This window comes from Nicotiana tabacum, chromosome 8, assembly GCF_000715075.1.
Source record: "Nicotiana tabacum cultivar K326 chromosome 8, ASM71507v2, whole genome shotgun sequence".
NCBI classification, from domain to species: Eukaryota; Viridiplantae; Streptophyta; class Magnoliopsida; order Solanales; family Solanaceae; genus Nicotiana; species Nicotiana tabacum.
The window spans coordinates 122,010,030-122,032,676 of record NC_134087.1 but is presented as its reverse complement, the minus strand read 5'-3'; the positions used below and the strand labels follow the sequence as shown (position 1 = coordinate 122,032,676).

The window sequence follows — 22,647 nt, the reverse complement described above, 5'->3', positions numbered from 1 at the left end:
GAGTAAATGATACGTAATCAACAGTTTCCTGCATAGTCCAAAAACTTTGTGTTTAAACCCCACCAAGCAAAACAAAAACAAAAAAATGAAAATGAAAAAGGGAATTAAGAAAGTACTATCACTACAGCTGCATCTAGGGTTGAACCATTTCTTTAAGAATAAATTACTTTAAATATTTTTCTAATTAAAAGTCAAACGCTTCAATTCATACGTAACACTAAGATTTACGCAAATGATTAAGATAAACATTATATCTTGAAATCAACAGGCAAACGCACAAATTTCCAAATGAGTGGAATAGACGTGCAACAGGTGTAAGCGGTTGTTCGCTTACGTTGTAACTAACTGAAAGAGTCGTTGAGAAGTTCTAAAAAAACACTCTGGTCCCTGTTTTTATTTTTATTGCATTTATGCCTTTGTCGCATTCATCCCAATTTACATGAAAGTGCTTGACTGATTTAAAAGAAAAACATCTTTTGAAACTTGTGATTTAAAAACAAGGTAGAAATATTCATGTGGCTATAATTTATCTCATTATAGATAAAATAAGGGTTTATAAGTTATTTGACTGCAAAACGGGATATCCAGGGATTAATAACCTTATAATCCTCAGATTGTTATCCCACATCCAATATAAGATAGTTAATACACCATTTTGGTATAAAAAGTGTATAAGCATATGATAAATACAATCTCAAATTGTATCATGGGATTATAATCCTAATTCCATACCCAAACGATTTTTTAAAGTTAAATTATTTCTGAATAATAAAATAAACATTCTTTTTTAAATAGACTAAAAGGCAATTATTAAGCATTGCATTCATTAGCCATCCCCATGCTACTTATTGGTCATGGATGAATGCACGTGGAACGAAGCAATATCGTCGAAATTTTTTACGAGATATATATAGTAATACTGTACGGAAATAATAAAATAAAAGAAATGACACCACATATTGTTGCTTGGCAATTTGGTTAAGTTCCTAATTTTGCTCTATGAGGTTAGAGGTTTGAATCTCAACTAGATTTTTTCTTTAAAGCAAATATTTGAGAGAGCCTCTATTGTTAAAAATTGTAGATAGGTAGAAAGAATTGAACTCATGACATCTTCTAACTTAAGACTCAACAAAATCAATTGACTAAGGCTATTTCTCGTTAGGTACTGTAATATGATATACTAGTACTCATTCTGTTTCAATTTAGATGGGGTAGTTTGACTCGGCACGGAGTTTAAGGGGAAAAAAAGATTTTTGCAACTTGTGGTCTTAAAAGCTTAAGGGATAGAAGCTTTTTGGTGCCATGACATTTGTGTGGTTATAAAAGCTTCTCATTAAAGGTAAAATGAAGAGTTTAAAGATGAATTATTTTTAAATTTAAAAATTTGTCATTTATTTTGGAACAGGCCAAAAAGAAAAATACCTCATCTAATTACGGACTAAGTATTATTTATTCTCCGCTCTTCTATAAATATTGAAAAATGCTGGGCACGCCCTGTAATAGGCTGTAAGAAAAAATTCCACTTTGGAGCTATCTTTTCTCTTTTTTCCACCTTTCATTCATCTTTTGGTAAGTGGTTGGGATTTTTTTTTTTTTTTTTGGTCAATATTGTGGTTGTGAACTTAGGTGACTGCTTCTATAAATAACAACTTACTCCCTGCTCTATTTTTGTTGTAATGTAAAGTAGAATCAACTATTTTGAGTGATCATATCGAGATATGGCAATTCCAAACGTACGTATTCCCAGCCGACAGCTATACATCGACGGTGAATGGAGAGAACCAGTCAAGAAGAACAGAATACCTATAATCAGTCCGGCTACTGAAGAAATTATCGGTATATTTCAGCAAATTATTATTTGCATACTTAGTTCTTGCATTGATCTTCATCGTCTTTCTTGATATTTTTCTACCTTGTTGAATTGTGAAGTACCTGTGGGTATATATTTTTGACCAACCACATGGAAGTTTTTTTTTTTTTTTTTTTTTTTTTTTTTTTGATAATGATGGGACTATCTTCTTAGATACAGTATCATGTTGAATTGCGTGTAAGCAGGGGCGAATCCATGTTGTCCCAAGGGTGGTCAACTTAATACCCTTTGTCGAAAAATTATACTACATATAAGTTAAAATATTAGTACTTGTTATTGATAAAAACAGATTTTAAACACCTTGCATAACTCACTAGCAAAGGATGTTCAAAATTTGAACACCCATATTGAATTTTCTGGCTTCGCCAGTAAGCTATTAGAAAAAGAACACATTTGCTTATTTAGTTTTACTACAACAAGGGGAAATTGGAATTTTTCAGGGGAAATACCGGCTGCTACTGAGGAAGATGTGGATATAGCTGTGGAAGCTGCTCGGAGAGCGCTAGCTCGGGATGACTGGGGCTCAACAACAGGGGCACAGCGCGCAAAATATCTTCGTGCTATTGCTGCTAAGGTGTGTATACCGATTTGGCTTCTTCTTACATATTGTTTGATTTTATCCAGGAAATAATTATGTTTAAAAAATATGGTTTCATGGACAAGATTGACATCTACGAAATTCTAAAACTACATGAAACTGGTTATGTTTTTGTGGAATTTATTAGAACCCAGATGCAGACATTTACTAGTTTCAGAAACAGAGAAATGATCTTTATTTCGGTGCTGATTTCATAGTTATGTCTGAAAATGGAATAGCGTTGAGCTTCAATTATACAGGATATAGGATGTGCTTGAAGGAAAATATTTCAAAGTAGTTTTCTTATTTATTTTCTGGTTTTTGATAAGTAGAAAATATTGTCCCAAGAGCATTTATATATAATCTAGGCAAACATAATGCTATGGGGGGGGTCAGCGGGGGGGGGGGGGGGGGTTGCCGCCAACGGGGATGAAGGCACGTGGTGTGAAAAATCCAAGACAAGATAATATTTACGTGGTTTGATATTTTTTGGGGTTGCCGCTGGAGGCCGGGGATGAAGGCACGTGGTGTGAAAAATCCAAGACAAGATAATATTTACGTGGTTTGATATTTTTTGCCTATTTCACAGTTACACAGTGAATAGCTTTGTTGAGCTTCTACTTCCAGTACTAGTGTTGTTTCCCACGTAGTGGGAACAAACAATCTAGCTCTATCTTTGTACAACGGATATCTTTGTATCGTGTATGCATCCAAGACTCTAAACTTATGTAAATATTTGTTATGTTATAATATTGCCTATCTTTCCACCAAAAAAAAAGATAATGAGAGAGAAAGAAGAATGTAAGGGATGAGATAGGACGGCACCGCAAACTTTGTGCTCAATTCTTACTTTCACATTTGTGGTCCTTTTCTCTCACTCTTAATTTAGTTCTTTGTCCCTAATCCAAGAATATTAGTAAAATATTGTATAAGAACTGATTCTGTTTTACATGAGACTTTATTTTGGAAAATCCCAACACCATCCCATCAATGATACAAACTATCTTGCAGTAATTTGACTGTTCAAATTTCTCTCTAATTAACTTTTTAGAAACAATTTTAATATCTTTTGACACCATCAAAAAACTGCAAAAGTCATAAGCATGTTATTATTCTCTACCTAGTGAAATAACTTCAGATAATATAGGTCAGAAAGAGCAATAAAATAACCTCACACATTAATAATAAATTACTGAAATTACAGCGATAAATGACCCTAAAATAATTGTCCACAAGTGCCTGATGGTAACGGGCTTAACTGCAAACAGATATCACAAGTGGAATTCAGCAGGTGGGGTGAGAAATGAAAGAAAGAATCGAACAACAATACCAGTTGGAGTGGAGAAAATATCAGCCTAATTATGAAAGTGTATTTGTACCTTTTGCACCTCGGCAACCACATCAAGGGAGTTTCCTAAAAGGGAACGAGTAACCTGCATAATATAAAACGATCAATGCTTATTAACTCATCAAATTGTTATGTGTTACTTCCTCCATTCAAGTTTATGCAAATTTATTTCCTTTTTGGTCCGTTCCAAACAGAATGATCCCTTTCTAAATTTAAAAACAATTTAGCTTAAACTTCCAATTCTACCATTAATGAGAAGTTTTTATAACCGAACAAATATTATGAACCCCTTTTCGGTCAATCTGTGGAGCCAACAACTCCATTGTTGAAATAATTCCATCAGTCCCAACTCAATTATTAATTAGGATACAAAACTACTTCTCTGAACCATTGAAATAAATATTTCTTCCGGTGATGCATGAATTTTGGTTCTCAATGCAACCTCCGAACTGGTTAGCAGAGCCTGAGTCAATATTTGTGTAAAGCTAGTATTAGAACCTTCGTATAACTGCATCAATGAATTTAAAGGAAAAGAAAACAAATCGATACCAATAAAAAAATTAAAATATAAAGACCACCAGCAAACTAAGAAAATTAGAATTTGATTGTTTAGAGATTGAACCTCAAGACTTGAGCCCAAGGATTGTTGCTCATGTTGTTGCATTGCTCTAGCTTTTAAAGTCTTTTGTGGTGCCCTCTTCTTTTTTTGCTCAAGTTTTGGTTTCAATCTTCCTTATCCACTTCCTTTACCCTTTTTCTTATTTGGAATCATTAGTTCCTGAAGGACTAGTAGTTGTACTAAATATAGGATCGCTCTTATGAGTACCTTCTGCATATAACTCATGTTGGAGTTTAGTAATCTCAACCCTTGCTTGATACAAATACTTTCTAGCAATTTCTTCAGACTCGGCATCGTTTGCAGCTAAAGTCATAACAGCAAATGATTCTTTCAGCAAACCATTTAAGCGAATGACCATAGATGAAGTTGGTGATTTCTTCATATTGTTGTACTCATCAAATCCATTCCCTTGTTTTGCATTCTTTGTCCATCTTTTCAGAATATATTGTACAGGGATATAAGAATAACACTTTTAGTGCATGGTAACATAACCAACCCAAGGATTCAAACATAAGACAACTACAACTTATTGTCAAATGAATTGAATTGAACGGTGTCAGTTTGTCCTCCTTCCCCTCTAAGAATTGTATATGTGCGACAAGTGCCATTATTTTCAAATTTGGTCACCTTCTTAGATGTTCCTTGCAAAAATCCATGTTCAAATCTTGTAAATATAGTTCTTGTGTAGATACTCGCAACATACTTTAATATCCCATAATCTTCTATAGCAAGTTTGGGTGTTCCTTGACATTTAAAATCCTTTGTCGCCTCAATATCACGCATTTCAGTTGCCCATTGCTCATAATGATTAACAAATTCAGTTAAAGTCATCGTCTTGCAAGCCCTTTCAGTAAAGATCCTACTCACTCCTCTGAGTTGATTTAATGTCTGCGGAGAAAATGGAGCGACTAAATGCAGGGCACCATTTTTCCCTTAAATCATACAATCTTTGAAGCCAACTATTGCTCCCACATTCCCATTCTTTAGTCATTTCTTTCCATACCGACTCAATCTCTGACTGTGACTTGCACCTCTATAAGAGCTTATCAAAATATTTTTTTCTAAATCCTGTTTCCAATAAAGTTGAGGTATTTTTTTTTTTTGAGCATTTTTTGTCAATATGCCATTCGCATAGACGGTGACAGGTACTAGCAAAAACTTCCTTCTTAATGGCAGACCATTTTATTGATATCACTTTCCCTGGGTCCTTGAACTCAGGTGAAGTGCCATCTAGTTGTTGAATGACTCTTAATATTGCTAGTCTGTTTAATGATCATTGAAATATCACCAACCTATACTTCGTCAAATTCTACCTCTCCATTGAAGGATGGCTTAACTTTGAGCAGGGGCGAATTTAGAGGTGGAAGGGGGTTCGCCGGAAATTACATTGTACATATAAAGCAAAAATCCGTTTTGTACATCTTGTATTATATATTGAATCCCCTTGTTACAACCGAAAAGTATAACTCAATGGTCAAGGGGGTTCAAAATCTTTATGAGGTTGCCAATTCAATTCCCACTGGCCAGTCCCTTTCAATTTTTTAACATTTTCTTGAGACGCCTGAAAGGTAGTGCAGCTGTAGATAACTTTTTCGTGAGACGCCTGAAAGGTAGTGCAGCTGTAGATATCGCGGAGGATAAACAGGTGCACATATTTTTATTTTAGGCGTATCTAACTTACTATTTGAGGATCATGATTTTGATGGTTGTTGAGACAAGCATCCTTAAAATAATAGTAGTAATTTAGCAGCAAATCTCCACTCAAGTAGATTATGTTCTTGGATACTAGTCTCTGCTGTGTATATATTGCATTTCACCTGGTGTTGTTGAAACCGTTGTTCATGATTATTATGCTTTTCAAAAAATGATTCATTTGCTAACTGTTTTAGATTTTTTCTTAGATACTAGAGAGGAAGTCTGAACTTGCAAAACTTGAATCGCTTGATTGTGGAAAAACATTATTTGAGGCTGCTTGGGATATGGTATTTTCTCGCATAATGAAATAAACATATTCTGCTTCATCTTGAAGTACACAATTTATTTTATGTGCTCTCTTATATTTCAGGATGATGTCGCAGCAAGTTTTGAGTACTACGCAGACCTCGCTGAAGCTCTGGATTCAAAAAGGAAAACTCCAGTTGATCTCCATCTGGATTCATTTAAGACTTATGTTCTTAGAGAACCTCTTGGTGTAGTTGGATTGATAACTCCATGGTATGTGCCGTTTTCAGAGTTATTATGGTTTTATTAGTTTGACAAACCACAAATTGATAGAGGCAGATGTTATTAAGAATATAGTAGATATGCCTAGATCCAATATCATATTTGATGATTTGAACATATTTTTGTCAACGTTATTTGATATAAAATATATGTCATTCTTTTATCATAGTTATTATTAATTGTTTGATTAATTTGATAAGGTCCTTGATTAAATTTTGAGATTTGTCATCGTGATAGAGATCATGATAATGAGAGCAAAGTCTCTTACAATTTAATCTAAATTTGTTCTTGATCGTAGGATTATTAATTTGGACATTAGTAATCCGGTTAGATCAATATTTATGTTATCGTCTTTATTGGATAAAGATTAGTTGATCTCATTAACTAAATCACATAGATAGATGATGCATATAGAGATATGATCATTGAACCGACTCACTGGATAATTCCTAATGGTTAGAATTACCATAACTGTCAATAGGATATTCTCTTGAAGAATGTGATGTAAAAATTTTCTTTGACCTGAGATCGTCATAGTAATTGACAAGTTATTTATTGTGCTTTGATACCAGACACCTATGGTCCTATGGCGATAGTTGAAAGGATATTGGGTATGATTAAATGCTTGTAGAATTAGTGATTGATCAAGATGGAATCTGTCAACTCTTGGTAATGAGTTTAAGCTCCATGTTGTCATGAATTATAAACGACCAAATTAAGACCTTGGCCAAGGCAATTGAATGAAAGAAGAAAAGAGTTTCTTAGGTCATTCAATGGTCTATTATATTTGACGTGAACACATAGTTGGTCGCCTATTAGGATTTGACAGTTGAACCATATCCTAGGGTGATTCAGAGCTATAAGGACAGAAGGAATTACTACATTATTCTTCTGAGAGTAAATTGTATACTTCATGCTATCCGGTCGTTAAGGAGTGTTGCTAGACGTCACCCTTGATTAGTATATTAATGTGATTGATTTACTACCGGTTTAGTATTGAACCCATGGGGTCGCACACTAACGAGTGTTCTGATCGTTGCTAAAGGATCAATTACTTTATTATTTGACAATTAAATTAAAGAATTTGATTAGTCAAATAAATTTAGTTATTAGTCCAAATGAAATATTATTATATTCTTTGCTAGCACAGATGATAGAATTAATATTGTGAACAAATTGAAGTTTTCTATTTTGAAATGAAAAAATAAATTAATCTATTAATTGAAATATATATATATATATATATATATATATATATATATATATATATATATATATATAAAATTAGTAATTCATATAAGAATGTATATGAAATATGAATAAAAGGATTGAAAGTTGAATCCAACTTTGAATTGGATCGACGTAAGTTCTAAAGGACGCGTCGGCCAACACAGATCCCATTTAGAATGGGATTGAATTTTTCCAAATAAAAGGATTCCATAATTCCAATTTTGGAATGGATTTTGGGAAGGAAAAAACCAACGCCTCTAACTTTTCCTTGTCCTATTGGGACAGTGTTGCAAGTTCATGTATATATATACATATCGTCAAACACAAGAGGATACGAAAAAGGGACGGAAGTGCATGAGCCGCACAAATATTCAAAAGGTTATATATTTTTGACAAGGAAACTGTTTTTCTTGTTCCGTTTATTTCTAGGCTGAATCTTTGAAAAAGATTTCAGCACAAGTTTTTCGTTCAATTTGTTCGCGTGTTTCATTGTTCGAAGAGTTGATAGCAAGGAGCAGTTTCGGTGTGGATACGCATAGAGTCCTTGCACTATTGAAGAATTTTTGAAACGAGACTCTCTTCACCAGGTACGTCTTAGATCCGATCTTTGATATGTAAATAAATTTTAAGCAGATGTCCGTGTTGGAACTTCTGCATTCCACTTATGTTTTCTGTACATGTATAAACTCACCGGCCATGTTAGTGCCATTGACAAGATAAAACTAAGGCATTCTGCTTTATTTGAGCTGGTCTGATTAATTTCTTAAAAATTTAAAGTTAGTTTGGCAATGAAGAACATTCAGTTAATCTAGTTACCTCCTGGTTCAGCAATATATTTCATGCAAAGTTGGACCATAATACTAACAAATACGAACACTGAGAATGACAATTCATGTGTACTTGTTGATTTGATGGCGACCCCAATTAAAAATTTCCAGTGTTTACAAGGAAAAACATGAGATTCATGAGATAAAGGCCTTTAGAAAGTTGATATAACTTATAAGGGTAAAGATGCCTAAGAAAACGAGGTCCACTTTGCCAACTCGTAAATGTGGCGTGAGTTAATTAAGTAAATCCATCGACTACATTACCCCTTAAAACATTTCTTTTCTTCATGGAGAAAAGGCGTAATCCTCATTGACTTAGTCGAAAGCATACAACTTGGCTAGAAGGTGCAAAACCTTGTGCTAAAAGTGCATGCTTCACCTGACTATTTCAAAGCAATCAGGCCACACACTCTTGAATTTCTTTTACAAGATTATGAAATTTTACTGGTTTTTTATGATTGACTGATGATTCTTCTGTTTTCATAATGAAGGAATTATCCACTGTTAATGGCCACATGGAAAGTTGCCCCTGCCCTGGCTGCTGGTTGTGCAGCAATACTTAAGCCGTCTGAACTAGCATCTATGTCAGTCCTTATCATATCATCTTCATTATCTATGTATCCTTTATCCTTATTCGTTGCATCTTTAAATACACAAATCTGAAAATTCAATTGCAGAACCTGTTTGGAGTTGGGTGAGATCTGTAGAGAGGTGGGCCTCCCTCCTGGTGCTCTAAACATTTTAACAGGATTGGGGCCTGAAGCTGGTGCTCCTTTGGTATCTCATCCTCATGTTGACAAGGTTTGCCTGTTTCCTTATACTTTTGGATATTTATCAAATCTCACATTTTAATATGGCGAAGGAAATTTTATTCTTTGGTGGCAGATTGCATTTACAGGAAGTGGCGCCACAGGAGTTAAGATCATGACTGCTGCAGCTCAACTTGTTAAAGTATGTTCTGGCATAAATAAGTAGTAATATATTTAGGTTCGTACTGACAAAAAAACTAGCTGGAGGCTGGAGTATAACTAAGCTCAAATGTTTCATTTGCAGCCAGTTACTCTTGAGCTTGGTGGAAAAAGTCCAATAGTGGTGTTTGATGACATTGATAACCTTGATCTAGGTTTGCTCTTTTTAATTTCTATGACAGTTATTTTCTGCACTTGCATTTTGGTTAAGAAGATAACTTATCGTTAAACTAATATTGGCGCTCTAATGCAGCTGTTGAGTGGACTCTTTTTGGTTGCTTTGCAAATGCTGGTCAAGTTTGCAGTGCAACATCACGTCTTATACTACAGGTAACAAGTGTTAAATGTGGATGAGGTCCATATATTTAGTCACAGTATTTTCCTCTGGTTAGCTCAGTACTGGGTTGGCACTATTTACCATTATCTAGGAAGTACCTACGAGTACGTTTGATCATCAAGTCATGTTGTGCTTGGCAGCGTAATAGGAACGTCAACTTCCACCCTAATTAACACATTGTGAGGGTTATGATTGAGAGAAGATACCCAAAGTTGCAGTAAGCCCTATAATATTCATCAGAGAAAGAGCTAGCTAACATCTGTCGGTTTCCTTTATCAACAATCTCTCTGTCCCCTAAAATGTGAACTAATATGGATTGTAAGGGTACAATTTTTGGTTTTACTTTGGATATCAATTGATTTACCTAATGAAAAGATAATTTATAAAATCAGAAGTTGCATGGAGAAGAATACTATCAAATGATATACTGGAATCAGAAATAGCAAAAAGGTGTAACAAATATGAGCATATGAGACGGGGTGGATTTTCCAAGAAAAAGATGATTTAGTATATGATCTACTATACTTTAGTATACCAAGGGCAGACGTGAATGCTGATTACTTTAGTTCTAACTATAAAAACTGCAGCATTTCTCGGTCTTTTTGATGTATTCTTTTGTTCTATTTTCCTTTCTGTTATAGACAAGGTTGGAGCTTTTGTTGACACCAAATTCCAAATACTGCAGGAAAGCATTGCTTCTGAATTTTTGGAGAGGCTGCTTCTCTGGATAAAAAATATCAAAATCTCAGATCCTTTGGAAGAAGATTGCAAGCTTGGTCCCATCGTTAGTTCTGGACAGGTTAGAAAAAGCATTCTATTGGATTAATAGAAGAGGCGGTTCTAACTTCTAACTGTATAAAGTGCTTTTCAGAAACAAAATATGATATCTTGTTACCTTGAATTGAGACTTATATATCCTTCAATGTGTTTCTTTTTTACCTCTCCTGATTTATGAGGTATACATTATTTCTGCAGTATGATAAATTTTCTGTGTTGATATTGTTAATCTACAGTATGAGAAGGTATTGAAGTTCATCTCAAAAGCCAAAGATGAAGGTGCAACCATTTTATGTGGTGGCGAAAGGCCTCAGGTAAAAGTCCTTCCTAAAAGGCCTTGCAGCTGCTTTATTTGTCAATCTTTTGTAACACAAGTAAAACCACGATCAAATCGCAGCATATGAAGAAAGGATATTATGTTCAACCAACAATTATTACTGATGTTAATACCTCCATGGAAATCTGGAAAGAGGAAGTATTCGGACCTGTTCTTTGTGTCAAAACATTCAAAACTGAAGAGGAAGCCATTGAACTAGCAAATGACACCAAGTGAGTTGGCTACACGGACTTATCCAATAGGGGGTTCTGCTACTTTAGATCAATATAAAATGTGTTATGTTTTTCATAGGTATGGTTTGGCTTCTGCTATTATGTCAAAAGATGTTGAAAGGTGTGAGCGTTTCACAAAGGTAGGAGAATATTTCTCATTTGCTACAAGCAATTTCTTTCTATGAATGAATATCAAAAGGCATATTGGTTGCTGCAAGAGGAGCATGACATCTTGTTAATTGGATTTTGCAGGCTTTTCAGACAGGGATCATCTGGTTCAACTGTTCACAGCCAACCTTTACGCAGCTTCCATGGGGTGGTAGAAAGCGTAGTGGTTTTGGACGCGATCTAGGGGAATGGTAAGCACTCACTAGGCTTTCTCTAAAGCACAATGACTAACATATAAAGTGATTAGTTGTATTTCTATTTGCAAGGAATATCTCCAAATGTTTCCTTGTGCTTAAATGGCCTCAGATTTGAAATTGGTAGAATGATGGATCAAGTAAAAAAGATATTCAAAGTATGTTTGGTAGGTTACTATACTCAGGATGCAGAGACAGACGCAGGATTTCAAACGTGCGGATTCAGAGTAGTATTATGGCATTCACTATTCAAACGCCCCGTATATTGATAGTCATATGGCATGTTATGGGACTGATAAGTGATGTTACTTGTCTTGTTTGATGCAGGGGTCTTGAGAACTACTTGAACATTAAGCAGGTGACGCAGTATACTTCTGTTGAACCATGGGCTTTTTACAAGTCACCTTCAAAGGTGTGAAATTTTCTCAGTTGTCGAAGAAAATGCAACATATTGCTGTTACAAGAACCACTGAAAGGGAGTTGATTGAGGCTTGGGATGTGAAACTGTTAGTCAATCTGTATTACTATAATAAATAACGAAAAATAAACTTTATGAAATAGAAAAAATAGAAACAGAAAGTTAGCAACAACAGAATGTCGAAATAATTTCTGGAAAAACGATTTCGAAATAAATCGAGCCCACTGAATGCACAATGTGTAGAATGTCGAAATAATTTTTGGAAAACAATTTCGAAATAAATTGAGCCCACTGAATGCACATTGTCCTTAAGAAAATTATTCCCCTCAAGTACCCGAGATGCTGGAATATTGTCCTCCTAGGATAGAACGATTTAACTCACCGGAATATTGGTACCAAAAATGCCGGTGAAACCGAAGCCGAGCGAGCAACGACGATGGGGCGAGGCTTACTTTCTTTCCAATCCATTTAACACCAAGAGAAGTGTTTTCTCAATATAAGCAATAAGCACATTCACTTTTCCTTCCACCACCCACCAATGAGGGACACTTTGCTCTTTCCAAAGCAAAAGGGAGCTCACTTTCCCTCCACTTTCTTCCCTCCATTTCCGGTTCACCAATCTTTAATCCCAACAGAAACTAGTCTACTCTTGTTTGTTTTGCTAGTTAGTAGCAGTAGGTACTAAACTTAATCCAATGGAGAAAACTCAATCAAGTTTTCCAACAAAATTACCTGTCTATCTTTTATCTTTCACAACTTTATCATCTTTTTTTGGAGTAATCATGTGTGATCACTGCGTAAGTTTATAGTTTATATCTTGGTCAGTTCAAAGGATCTAATCCTTTTTTCCTTCAAAAAAAGAGCACATTAACAGTTTTCTTCAACTGTATTCTTCACAAATTTGTATTTTTCTATAAAAAGTTCCAAAACAAGTTTATTATTCTCCTTTCCAATCCTTTGCTTCTTCCTTCCCAATTTATATGGCACTGTTTGACTGGACACGGTTTAAGAAAAAATAAAATATTTTAAAACTTATGGGGTAAAATAAATCTTAAATATTTATTTGGCTATAAATCATCTCGTTAAAGATAAAATGAAATTTTAAAGTTAAATTATTTTTAAATATAAGAAATAAATATATTTTTTGAAGCAAACTAAAAAGTAAGTATCATATAAATTGTAAAATTTTATAAAGAGAAAAAACATAAAGGCTTCTCTTCCTCTAAAAGTACTTATTTGACCTTACATTGGGACTCATGTGTAAGTCTGAAACCACCAAATCTGTGGTTCAGCTCATGGAACGTAAACAAGGGAGCACAACTAAATTGTCCTTGAGTGGGTACCACTTGCATCTTCAACTTCAAGTGAAGAATATAACTTTTTTTAACAAATGTGGTATATGATCCTAAAAAGCTTTAAGATTCTCAACTCTATTCATTGACCTCTTAAGCGAAAAATATAATAGCAGTAATATAAGTAGCACGTTAAGAATAAAATGAAAATAACAAAGTTAATAGTAACTTATTAAATTTATGAAAAGAATAGTAAAATACATGAAATAAAGAATTAGTGACACCACGCAGAATAATGAAGAGGAAATTTCCTCGATTGCCACTGTTTTCGAATTTCCGCACCAAGAGTCAAGCAATGACTCCAAAGTCAATGCCTCGACATTTCATTCATCAAAAGCTTAAAACCCCATTTTTCCTTAGCTTCATTTCATCACAACCATCAATCTTTCTTTAAGATTCTTGATAACTAAACAGATATATTTCCCATCTTTGAGCTGCTAGCAAAAATGGTGAGAATTGAAGAGGGGAGAGAAGTCAAAGATGAGCTGATCAAGAAAGCTTGTAACTTAGCTATGGAAGCTCACAGTTTGTCTTCTGGGAAGCCTTATATTTACAAGAAAAAAAGTGGATCGATGGATGTTTTTTTTGCTTTTGCTGGAAATTGGTCTGTTGATGGTTGGTACAGTAGCACTTGTTTTGGAGAGAAAAAAATTAACATATCTTTGTTTCCATCTTTGAAAAGTGTTGGCACAGATGAGGTAGCCATGGTTAATAAAGCATTTGCTAGCAGATTTGAACACATATTGAACGACTCTTCTCTTAAAAATGAGGTACTGTGTTTGATAATCTTGTTCCTTTTCTTTCTCTTTTTTGGGTGGTATTTTGTTTTTCGTTTTGGGTGATTAAATGTTTAACTTCCGTGCACTGACAATGTATGATTTGTGTATACACTATCAAATTAAGGTGACTTGAACAACAGTGTTATAACAATTTAGACTATAGTGACAATGTTAGAATTCTTTACACCGTCTTAAATATGATAATTAATTAGCTAAATAGTATTGTGAATTGTGGAAAAAGATTCAATTTTTTTATTTTTGAGGTGGGGTTTTGAAGGGAGGGACTGTTCCAGAAGGGGAAAGGAAGAACCTCAAGTGTATACTATATGATAGCACTGGAAATGGATTAGCAGATAGAGGAGATTGAATATTGTCTCCTTTCTTTTTAGACAAAGGTTTTCAAAGCTGAGTGTATTCCTGTCCCCAAAAAAATATCATATTCTAAACAATCTTTAAATAAGGAATTATATTTTTAATTCAAACTTCTTTTAAAAGTACCTTCTTCTTTGGTGACCTAGACCTGATGTGAGTATTAGTTTTATTGCCTCGTCTCCTGGGCAGAGGCGATGCAATCTTTGTGTAACGGGTTCAACTATACTTAATATTTTCGACACTAAGCTATATATGTGTGTGAACAACCTCTAATATTTCAACAAAACGCATAATTTTAGAAGTACAATGAATTTAGTCTAACAACCTTAAAGGTTGAATCAATCACGTTTAAATCCTAAATCCGCCTCTCCTCCCAAGACCGGCTTTGTTAATTTCAACAATGGGAGACAGAGAGGGTTATCTCAGCGTCAAGAAGTTCCACTCCTGACAATATCATGCTGATCTAGCCAACTTAATTCCTCTTTATTAGCTCTTAGTTATCAAATCTTCATGTCCAAGAATATGTTCCCAAGTCAAACTAAAACACTGATTCCTATCAAATATCTTTCAAGATGATTCCTCTTTAGACTAACAAAGATTAACCCTCATAGCTTCATCTTTAATTTGGAAACTGAATGTTGATTCATGGGAACTGTTCGTTTTAGGTGGAGAAGGCGATGTCAGATGGAAAACAGATAGTGTTTGCAGGGCACTCGTCGGGTGGCCCTATTGCGATTTTGGCAGCCCTATGGTGTCTGGAACATTGTTGCACAAGACCAAATGACAACCTAGTTTATCCATACTGTATAACCTTTGGATCCCCTCTTGTTGGTGACAGAATATGGTCTCATGCCCTCAGGCGCGAAAACTGGGCTAGTTACTTCATACATTTTGTCATGAAGTATGATATCGTTCCTCAGATGATGTTTGCTCCCCTTTCATCGATTCAAGAATGGCTTCAAGCAATCTTTGACTTCATCAATCCAAAATCCCGGAATTATCAGCATGAGGCAGTTGTAAGATCAAATGATGCATCGAAGAATTTCTTTATGACTGTAATGAGGAGTGCATCCTCTGTTGCAAGCTATGCTGCATGTAATCTGAAGGGATGTACAAACTTCTTGTTAGAAACAGTTTCTAACATTGTTCAACTCAGCCCTTATAGACCTTTCGGAACTTACATCTTCTGCACTGGAAATGGGAAACTGGTGGTCGTTGAGAATCCAGATGCTGTTCTGCAGTTACTGTTCTATTGTGCTCAAATGAGTTCCGAAACAGAAGTTGACGAAGTTGTTGCCAGAAGCTTAAACGAACATTTGTTATATAGAAAAGAAATGCAGGAAAGCTTAGAGATGCTGGATGTGGTTCATCTCAATAATCTTACCGATATTCCCTTGTCTTCAAATGCCATTGCATTAGCTAGTGATGAAGTGGTAACTATGAATTTAGCCCTGAATGACTTAGGCCTGGTAAGTGATAAATGTGTTTGCTCTTTGTGTTGATTTTCACATTTAGCTCAAAGTAACGGGTTCTTTTTCACGTTACAGAGTACAAGAGCACGGTTGTGTCTTCGTGCAGCAGGAGAATGGGAGAAGCAGAAAAGGAAGAACGAGGAAAAGATTGATGGTAATAAGAACAGCATCACGGAAGGATTAAGCAAGATACAGGAGTACCAGACCAAGTGTGATATTCAGAAAGTCGGGTATTATGATGCGTTCAAGCTTCAAGAAACCATAGATGACTTCAATGCTAATGTGAAAAGGCTCGAGCTAGCAGGAATATGGGACGAAATCATTGAAATGTTGAAAAGGTATGAGCTCCCAGATAGTTTTGAGGGACGAAAGGAATGGATAAAACTAGGGACACAGTTCCGCCTGCAAGTTGAGCCCTTGGATATTGCAAACTATTACAGGCATTTGAAGAATGAAGATACAGGACCTTACATGATCAGGGCTAGGCCGAAGCGTTATAGGTTCACACAACGATGGTTAGAGCATGAAGAAAGGGTGCAAACAGGTGAACGCTCTGAGTCTTGTTTTTGGGCAGAAGTGGAGGAACTAAGAAACAAGCCAATTATGGAAGTGCAAAACAGGATTTTGAGTTTAGAAACAAAGGCATGGGATTGGTCCCAGAGTGGTCTTCTGGGCGATGATGTTTTCTTCCCTGAGTCTACCTTTACCAAATGGTGGAAACAACTCCCTACTCAGCACAGACTGACATCTTGGATATCAGGGAAAATAAATTCTTAGCGTCTTTTACAGCTCCATATTATGCCATTGCCAACGCCCTAATGTTTTGATAATGATGGTGTCCTAGCCAGCTTGCTGGTACTCCTAGTCCAATTCCCTAATAAGAGAAGCCAGATGGTGCATTAGTGAAAAATGTCTGGATAGGCTGAAAGCACCACATTACTTCAATAAGAGCTTCTTACCTCAGATAATTGAAAATGCCTCAATGTTCCTAGGAACTGCTTTGCTTGTATGGTGGAATAGTAGCAAGAATACCAACATTCAAGTATTTAAGGTGGGATACTACATGCTCACGTTTTCCCCAAGTAAGAACGTTTTAAGAACCTGAATTCCTTAAATTAACCACGCTGACAAAACTTGGATTACACAACTTTTTTAGTAGGAAGAAATATGAACAACATAATAGCCGCAGAAGGCCAGGGTCAAGATGCCAAATATTAAAGTCACTCATTGTTATTGAAAACCATAGTCCAAAGTCTTCTTCTCCATGGAAAACCAATCGACTTGTACAAGGGAAAAACGAGCAACACCACATAATTAATGCTACTTCTTTAAAAACAATTGGCACACTAACATAATCTTGTTAACATCCAGTAAGCAGACAGTAGAGATAAAGCTTAGAAAAAGTTTGAGATATTGAATAGAAGCTTTACATGTAAATGTCAGCCTTCAACAAAACTAACCATATTGAAGGACTTGATATCAATATTTACCAGCTTGAGAGGGGAAGCAAAGCAAGGTATAGGACATTTTTTGACATACTTCTAAATGACAGCCCCCACCACCCTAGAATCATCCCATTTTACAGGTTCAAGAAACTACTGAATGCACAATTTGAATTCAACGGCAATATTATCCAAATGTCCAGCAAGCACACAAGTAATGCACACTTTGAATATAGAACTGTCAGGAATGCAACAACGATGACAAAAATAAGAACGTCAAACATACAGATGATCAATGTAAACTCAACAAGACTACTTCACTTCAAAAAGACCCTACACCTTAAGGTGACTCCAAAAAATCACAAGAATATTAGCAAGTCACACGAGAATCTAAATATCAATTCACTTCCTTATTACCTTAAGGTAGAGCATTAATACATAGCTTGTCTCAAAAAATTTATCAATACTTATCTGCCGCACTACAAGCCCATAATGTGGTGGGGATGCATTTTGTGATTCAATCCCAAAATGAACTGAAGAGATAAGTGAAAGCAACAGACCGGTTAACAAATATTGGTTGCTCATTTACTCAGATTCATCACAAGCAGTCGAGATGAAGAGCAGCAAAAATATTAAAAGAGAGAAGATATTCATGCAAAGTTTGATGTCCAATTGTTCACTCATTTTTATTCATGGTAATCTAGAAGGTGACAAAGTGCTCAACGAGACAAGGACCTTTATATCATCAAATTCAATCTACCTAACTTTTATCCAGCTTATTTATTCACAAAACAAGTATTCTACATCAGCACAAGCACCATATTACATTGAGCAAAATTATAAGAGAACCATAACAGTTCCACCATGCTTTCAGAATCTCGGTCTTATATAAACATCTAATGCTAAGAAAAAACTGAGTCTAACAAAGTCAAGCCACACGGAGAAAGAGGACGCCACATACACATTCACAGAAAATCCTACGACCTTGATATCATGCTACAAGAACGAGACGGTCGAAATGTCAGACTTCCTGCATCTTCGGTTGTCTCTACCTCAAGTGGGTCATGTTTATACTGCTTCCTGCAACCTGGACACCGCCCATCCTCCTCAAGAATCCTCTTGTGACAAAAGAGACAAAGCCTAAACCCACAAGGACAAGGGAGAAAGCTTGTGTCTGTAAAATCCAAATCCTCACAGCATATAGGACATGATGTGGGTATCGATAAACTTTTACATCCCCATACAGAGCCTCCCCGGTAATGCCGCCCCAAATTCATAGGGAAAGTATACTGTTTCGATAAATTCGGAAGACTTTGTGGACGGAAGGCATCATCAGGCCTCCATGCTCGAAAGCTGACAGGAGATCTAGGTTCCCTGGACTTCTGCTTTGATATATCCAGCCCCGATTCAGGCCGATCAGGATCTTCTGGAGAACTCACATGCACCACATTCTCATCCCTCTCTGGAGCTGAATCCAAGCTAGAGCTAAGCTGCTCCTGCTTCTCATCGGTGGCAGCTAAAGCATCAGCAACAGCTTCCCAATCATCCAAGCAGCCATCGTCCCCTTCATTATCTTCCTCACTCATACTCCCTGAACAACACCCACCACTGCTACTACTGCTGCTACTGCTCCTGCTGCTGCCACCTGTGAAATTCGTCCCGGAATCATTCCCTTCCAACAAGCTACTAGTGTCGCTGGTAGGGCTATTAGAAGATGAGTCAAAATCACTATAGTTGTTTGTGCAACCTCCATTCTCTTCTTCTTCTTCTTCTTCTCCTCTGGGCTTTATCACTAACTTCTCCATCAATCGTCTCCTCTCATTAGCAAAGTGCATCCTCTGGACAGGAGCCCCTCCCCCACCATTCAATTCCTCATTGGAGCCTTTATTCTTCACTACACAAGCCCAATCACCAAGAATTAAGGCACATACAAATAGGAAAACTACATAATTAATACTCCCTCCATCCCAATTTATGTGACCGTGTTTGACTAATCATGGAGTTAAAAATGAATGAAAGAAAGGCATTGAAACATGAGGTCTAAAATAAGCCATAGACATTTGTGTGGCTACAGATTATCTCGTTGAGGGTAACAGTGGAAGGTTGCTCTGTTTGGATCATTGTTACCCATCCTTTTATAATGTATCGTATTGTATTGAATGGTATTGTATTGTATCGTTTTATGAATACAACGTTTGGATAGATTGTATTGTTTGTTGTTGTCAAATAACATTTTGTTGTTTGATGATAAGTTTACTAAAATACCCTCAATTGTTTTAAATATTATCAAGAATTACACATAAAGCAATTAGAATTGGAATTAAAACTCAATATTAAACAGCTAATTGGAGATAAAGTAATTAGAATTGGAGTTACAAATCAAAGCAGAAGAAAGAACAAAACAAAAAGAAGGCAAAACCTATACTTGATGTTGGAGTTGGAAGAGGCAGAAGGAAAAACGGAATGAAGACGTAGGTTATAGGTTAGGAGATTTGGATTAAAATAACAAAAAAGTAAATAGTAAAATAGAATTATAAAGTAATAAGTTAGGATATAATTGGAAAGAAAAATAGGAAACAATCCCACCACACCAAATTGGTTGTTTTAAAAAATGGGACTTTTCATTGTTCCGGAACAATAGATTCAACAATACAATACAACCAATTTTAACCAAACAATCAAAACAAACATTGTTTTGGGATAACAACACAACATATACAATGGGAAACAGCCATCCAAACAAGCTGTAAAGCTAAATATTTTCTAATTATATAAATATATCATACTTTTTGGGACAGACTAGAAAAGGAAAGAGTGTCATATAAATTTGGACAAAAGTACCAATCTTGAGATTGATCAAATACCAAAAGCACAGACGTATTCAAAGATGTCAACTTTAATGGATGTGAAATACCTCTGTACCCAACGTTACATTTGATAATAATAATAATAAAATAATAATAATAATAATAATAATAATAATAATAATAATAATAATAATAATAATAATAATAATAATAATAATAATAATAATAATAATAATAATAATAATTTACAATTGATCTGAGTAGTTTTAAGATAAATATAAATATTTTTTAAAAAAAATTAATTGTAAAAAAAAAGGGCAGATTACAAATGCATGAAAGATACGGAGAAACTTTAAGCAACCTTGTGAAAGCCACTGTTCCCGTCGAGCATCAAGCTTGCACTGCTTCAACTTAGCCGACCGATTCGCCTGAGGAAATTAAAACTCAATCACATTGGAAAGAAAAAAGCTTAAATATAATTAATTAAAATGTAAAAGGAAACAGAAATTTGAAAGAGAGAAAAAAGAACAAATTAAACAAATTGTTACCCTTTTTTTCTTGGCGAAATCTTTGGGGTTAGAGGAAAGCATGGGGATTGAAGCATTGGCGATTAAATCGGAACCCATTATGGTTGCTGAGTCGACTCGGTAATCAAATTTGGCAAAAACCCTAAATTGATCAGAGGAATATCTCAAAGAATTTAGAAATTAGAAGGATAGGTGGATTGTTATATTATAGATATAGAGAGAGAAGATAACGGAAATTTGCTTAATGCAACGCTCGGCTCTTTTATATATAAGCAGTGTACCGGTTTTGCCCTTGATTTTTACCCAAATCTATGCGTTTTCTCAGGAAATGACGCCATAAATAAGTTACACCCTCTCAATTGAAACCCAATTTTTAACTTTAAATTTTAGTTGGATAAAAATAAATTAAAAGGACTAGTGTTTACCGTGAAAATGATAATAACAATTAAACTTGTTGATGGGACTCTAAAAATACGTGATCTATTTTTATGTTAGTTGTTAAGTAATTGATGTTATATATATGGAGATAAAAGATGAAATGCGAGCTAAAATGGAATTATAATCAAACCAAATGGTTAGCTATTCTGGCCTTGGACTGACCGATGAGGGGCCTCGAGGTCGATGCCTGGGCTCGGGCTCGAGCTATCGGGGATAATCGGAAAAGGGCTAACAGTTAGGATATAATTTAGGGAGGCTCTTTATGGCCAATAACCAGCAATAAATGAAGAACAAATATGCGGGCAATAAATATGAGCAATAATACCGAGAGAGAATATGTTAGAGAGAAAATAAAGAGTTCTTGTATATTTCATGTAGAATAGTTGGAGTAACAGAGTTTACAAAGGGCCAAGGATCCCCCTTATATAGGAGGAGAAATCCCAACATAGTACAAAATGCATTAATAATAAAAGTAGAGGGATGAGACAACTAGATAGCATTAGGCTCTGTCAATATCAACGGCGTGCCTTGGGAACTCCCCTCTCCCCTATTATAGCCGTTAGTACGCGCTGCCCCTCCGGGGCCGAAACCCGAGGCTCCCAAAGGTGGGTCTCGACCTCGGCTTCGAACCTTGAGAAGCATGTTCGCGAGGTGACCTAATGACGGGGAAATCGGGCCCCCGGTTTTATCACATACAGATAGTCTTCGCGTTTCTTAGATTGGAAGCGATAAGAAACGACCTTGAATTTCCTCCTCCTCCTTCAATATTCTTGCAATCGGCAATAGCCACAAGATGCCAAGATACGACACTCATGCAGGTTTCCGCATTGACTATGGTAGTTGGCTGCCTCTTGGCCTCCTTCAATGCACATACGGTGCTTTTATAAATACTCCCCTTCTTCTTTTCTATAACCCATTGCGTGCCCAAACCCCTGAAAAGGTTCTCTCTTCCTTTGCTCTCGTTCTTTCTCAGGAACGCCGCTCTTTTTCTTCCTCCAGAATCTTCTAGGGATGGCGAAAACTTCCACCTCTGCTTCTCAGGAGGTTGCGGGCTCATCATCTTCGCTTTTTTCTCAAGGTGAAGTGGCCACACCTCCACATGCTGAGGAATGCGTCCCAGGATCTTTTGCGATGACCTCCGATTTTAAGGTCGAGAGACCTTCCTCGAAACTAGAGCGTCGCGAGCCCGTGACTGGGTATATCCGCTCGGTAATAGACATCGAAAGAGTGAGGGCTGACTGTCACTGGGGGGATACCGTGCTTGTGGAGATCCTTGAGTGTGTACACCTATCCGTTTACCTTGGGGCCAATGGGGCCATCTTCGCCCCCGATCGACCCCGTGATTCTCGACTT

At 36.0% G+C, this 22,647-nt stretch overlaps 3 protein-coding genes across 12 annotated transcripts; 2 read left to right on the top strand and 1 right to left on the bottom strand.

The window, feature by feature from the left end:
• Positions 1 to 1,483: 1,483 nt before the first annotated feature.
• On the top strand, positions 1,484 to 12,387 carry LOC107811392 (betaine aldehyde dehydrogenase, chloroplastic-like). 8 transcript variants are annotated; one of them, XR_001653899.2, is made up of 17 exons: positions 1,484 to 1,569; positions 1,688 to 1,836; positions 2,311 to 2,444; positions 6,316 to 6,396; positions 6,480 to 6,628; positions 9,186 to 9,278; positions 9,372 to 9,495; positions 9,580 to 9,645; positions 9,748 to 9,817; positions 9,916 to 9,992; positions 10,685 to 10,798; positions 11,013 to 11,090; positions 11,174 to 11,325; positions 11,405 to 11,465; positions 11,578 to 11,684; positions 11,760 to 11,901; positions 12,015 to 12,387. XR_001653899.2 is itself a non-coding variant. In XM_016636311.2 (16 exons), the coding sequence occupies exons 2-16, from the start codon at positions 1,719 to 1,721 to the stop codon at positions 12,103 to 12,105; spliced, it is 1,515 nt and encodes a 504-aa protein (XP_016491797.2). In that variant the 5' UTR covers positions 1,484 to 1,569; positions 1,688 to 1,718; the 3' UTR covers positions 12,106 to 12,387.
• Positions 12,388 to 12,832: 445 nt separating this feature from the next.
• On the top strand, positions 12,833 to 17,139 carry LOC107811391 (protein EDS1L). Its single transcript, XM_016636310.2, has 3 exons — positions 12,833 to 14,227; positions 15,274 to 16,077; positions 16,156 to 17,139. The coding sequence occupies exons 1-3, from the start codon at positions 13,904 to 13,906 to the stop codon at positions 16,855 to 16,857; spliced, it is 1,830 nt and encodes a 609-aa protein (XP_016491796.1). The 5' UTR covers positions 12,833 to 13,903; the 3' UTR covers positions 16,858 to 17,139.
• A 1,140-nt stretch (positions 17,140 to 18,279) lies between these two features.
• Positions 18,280 to 21,091, bottom strand: LOC107811393 (uncharacterized). 3 transcript variants are annotated; one of them, XM_075219582.1, is made up of 3 exons: positions 20,878 to 21,091; positions 20,673 to 20,757; positions 18,280 to 19,416 (listed from the first exon to the last, which is right to left on the bottom strand). In XM_075219582.1, exons 1-3 carry the CDS (start codon positions 20,953 to 20,955, stop codon positions 18,500 to 18,502), a joined length of 1,080 nt encoding a protein of 359 aa, XP_075075683.1. In that variant the 5' UTR covers positions 20,956 to 21,091; the 3' UTR covers positions 18,280 to 18,499. The 3 variants fall into 3 exon arrangements, with proteins under 3 accessions (XP_075075683.1, XP_016491801.1, XP_016491802.1); XM_016636315.2 differs by having other exon boundaries at positions 20,691 to 20,757; XM_016636316.2 differs by having other exon boundaries at positions 18,280 to 19,411; positions 20,691 to 20,757; positions 20,878 to 21,022.
• Positions 21,092 to 22,647: the final 1,556 nt, after the last annotated feature.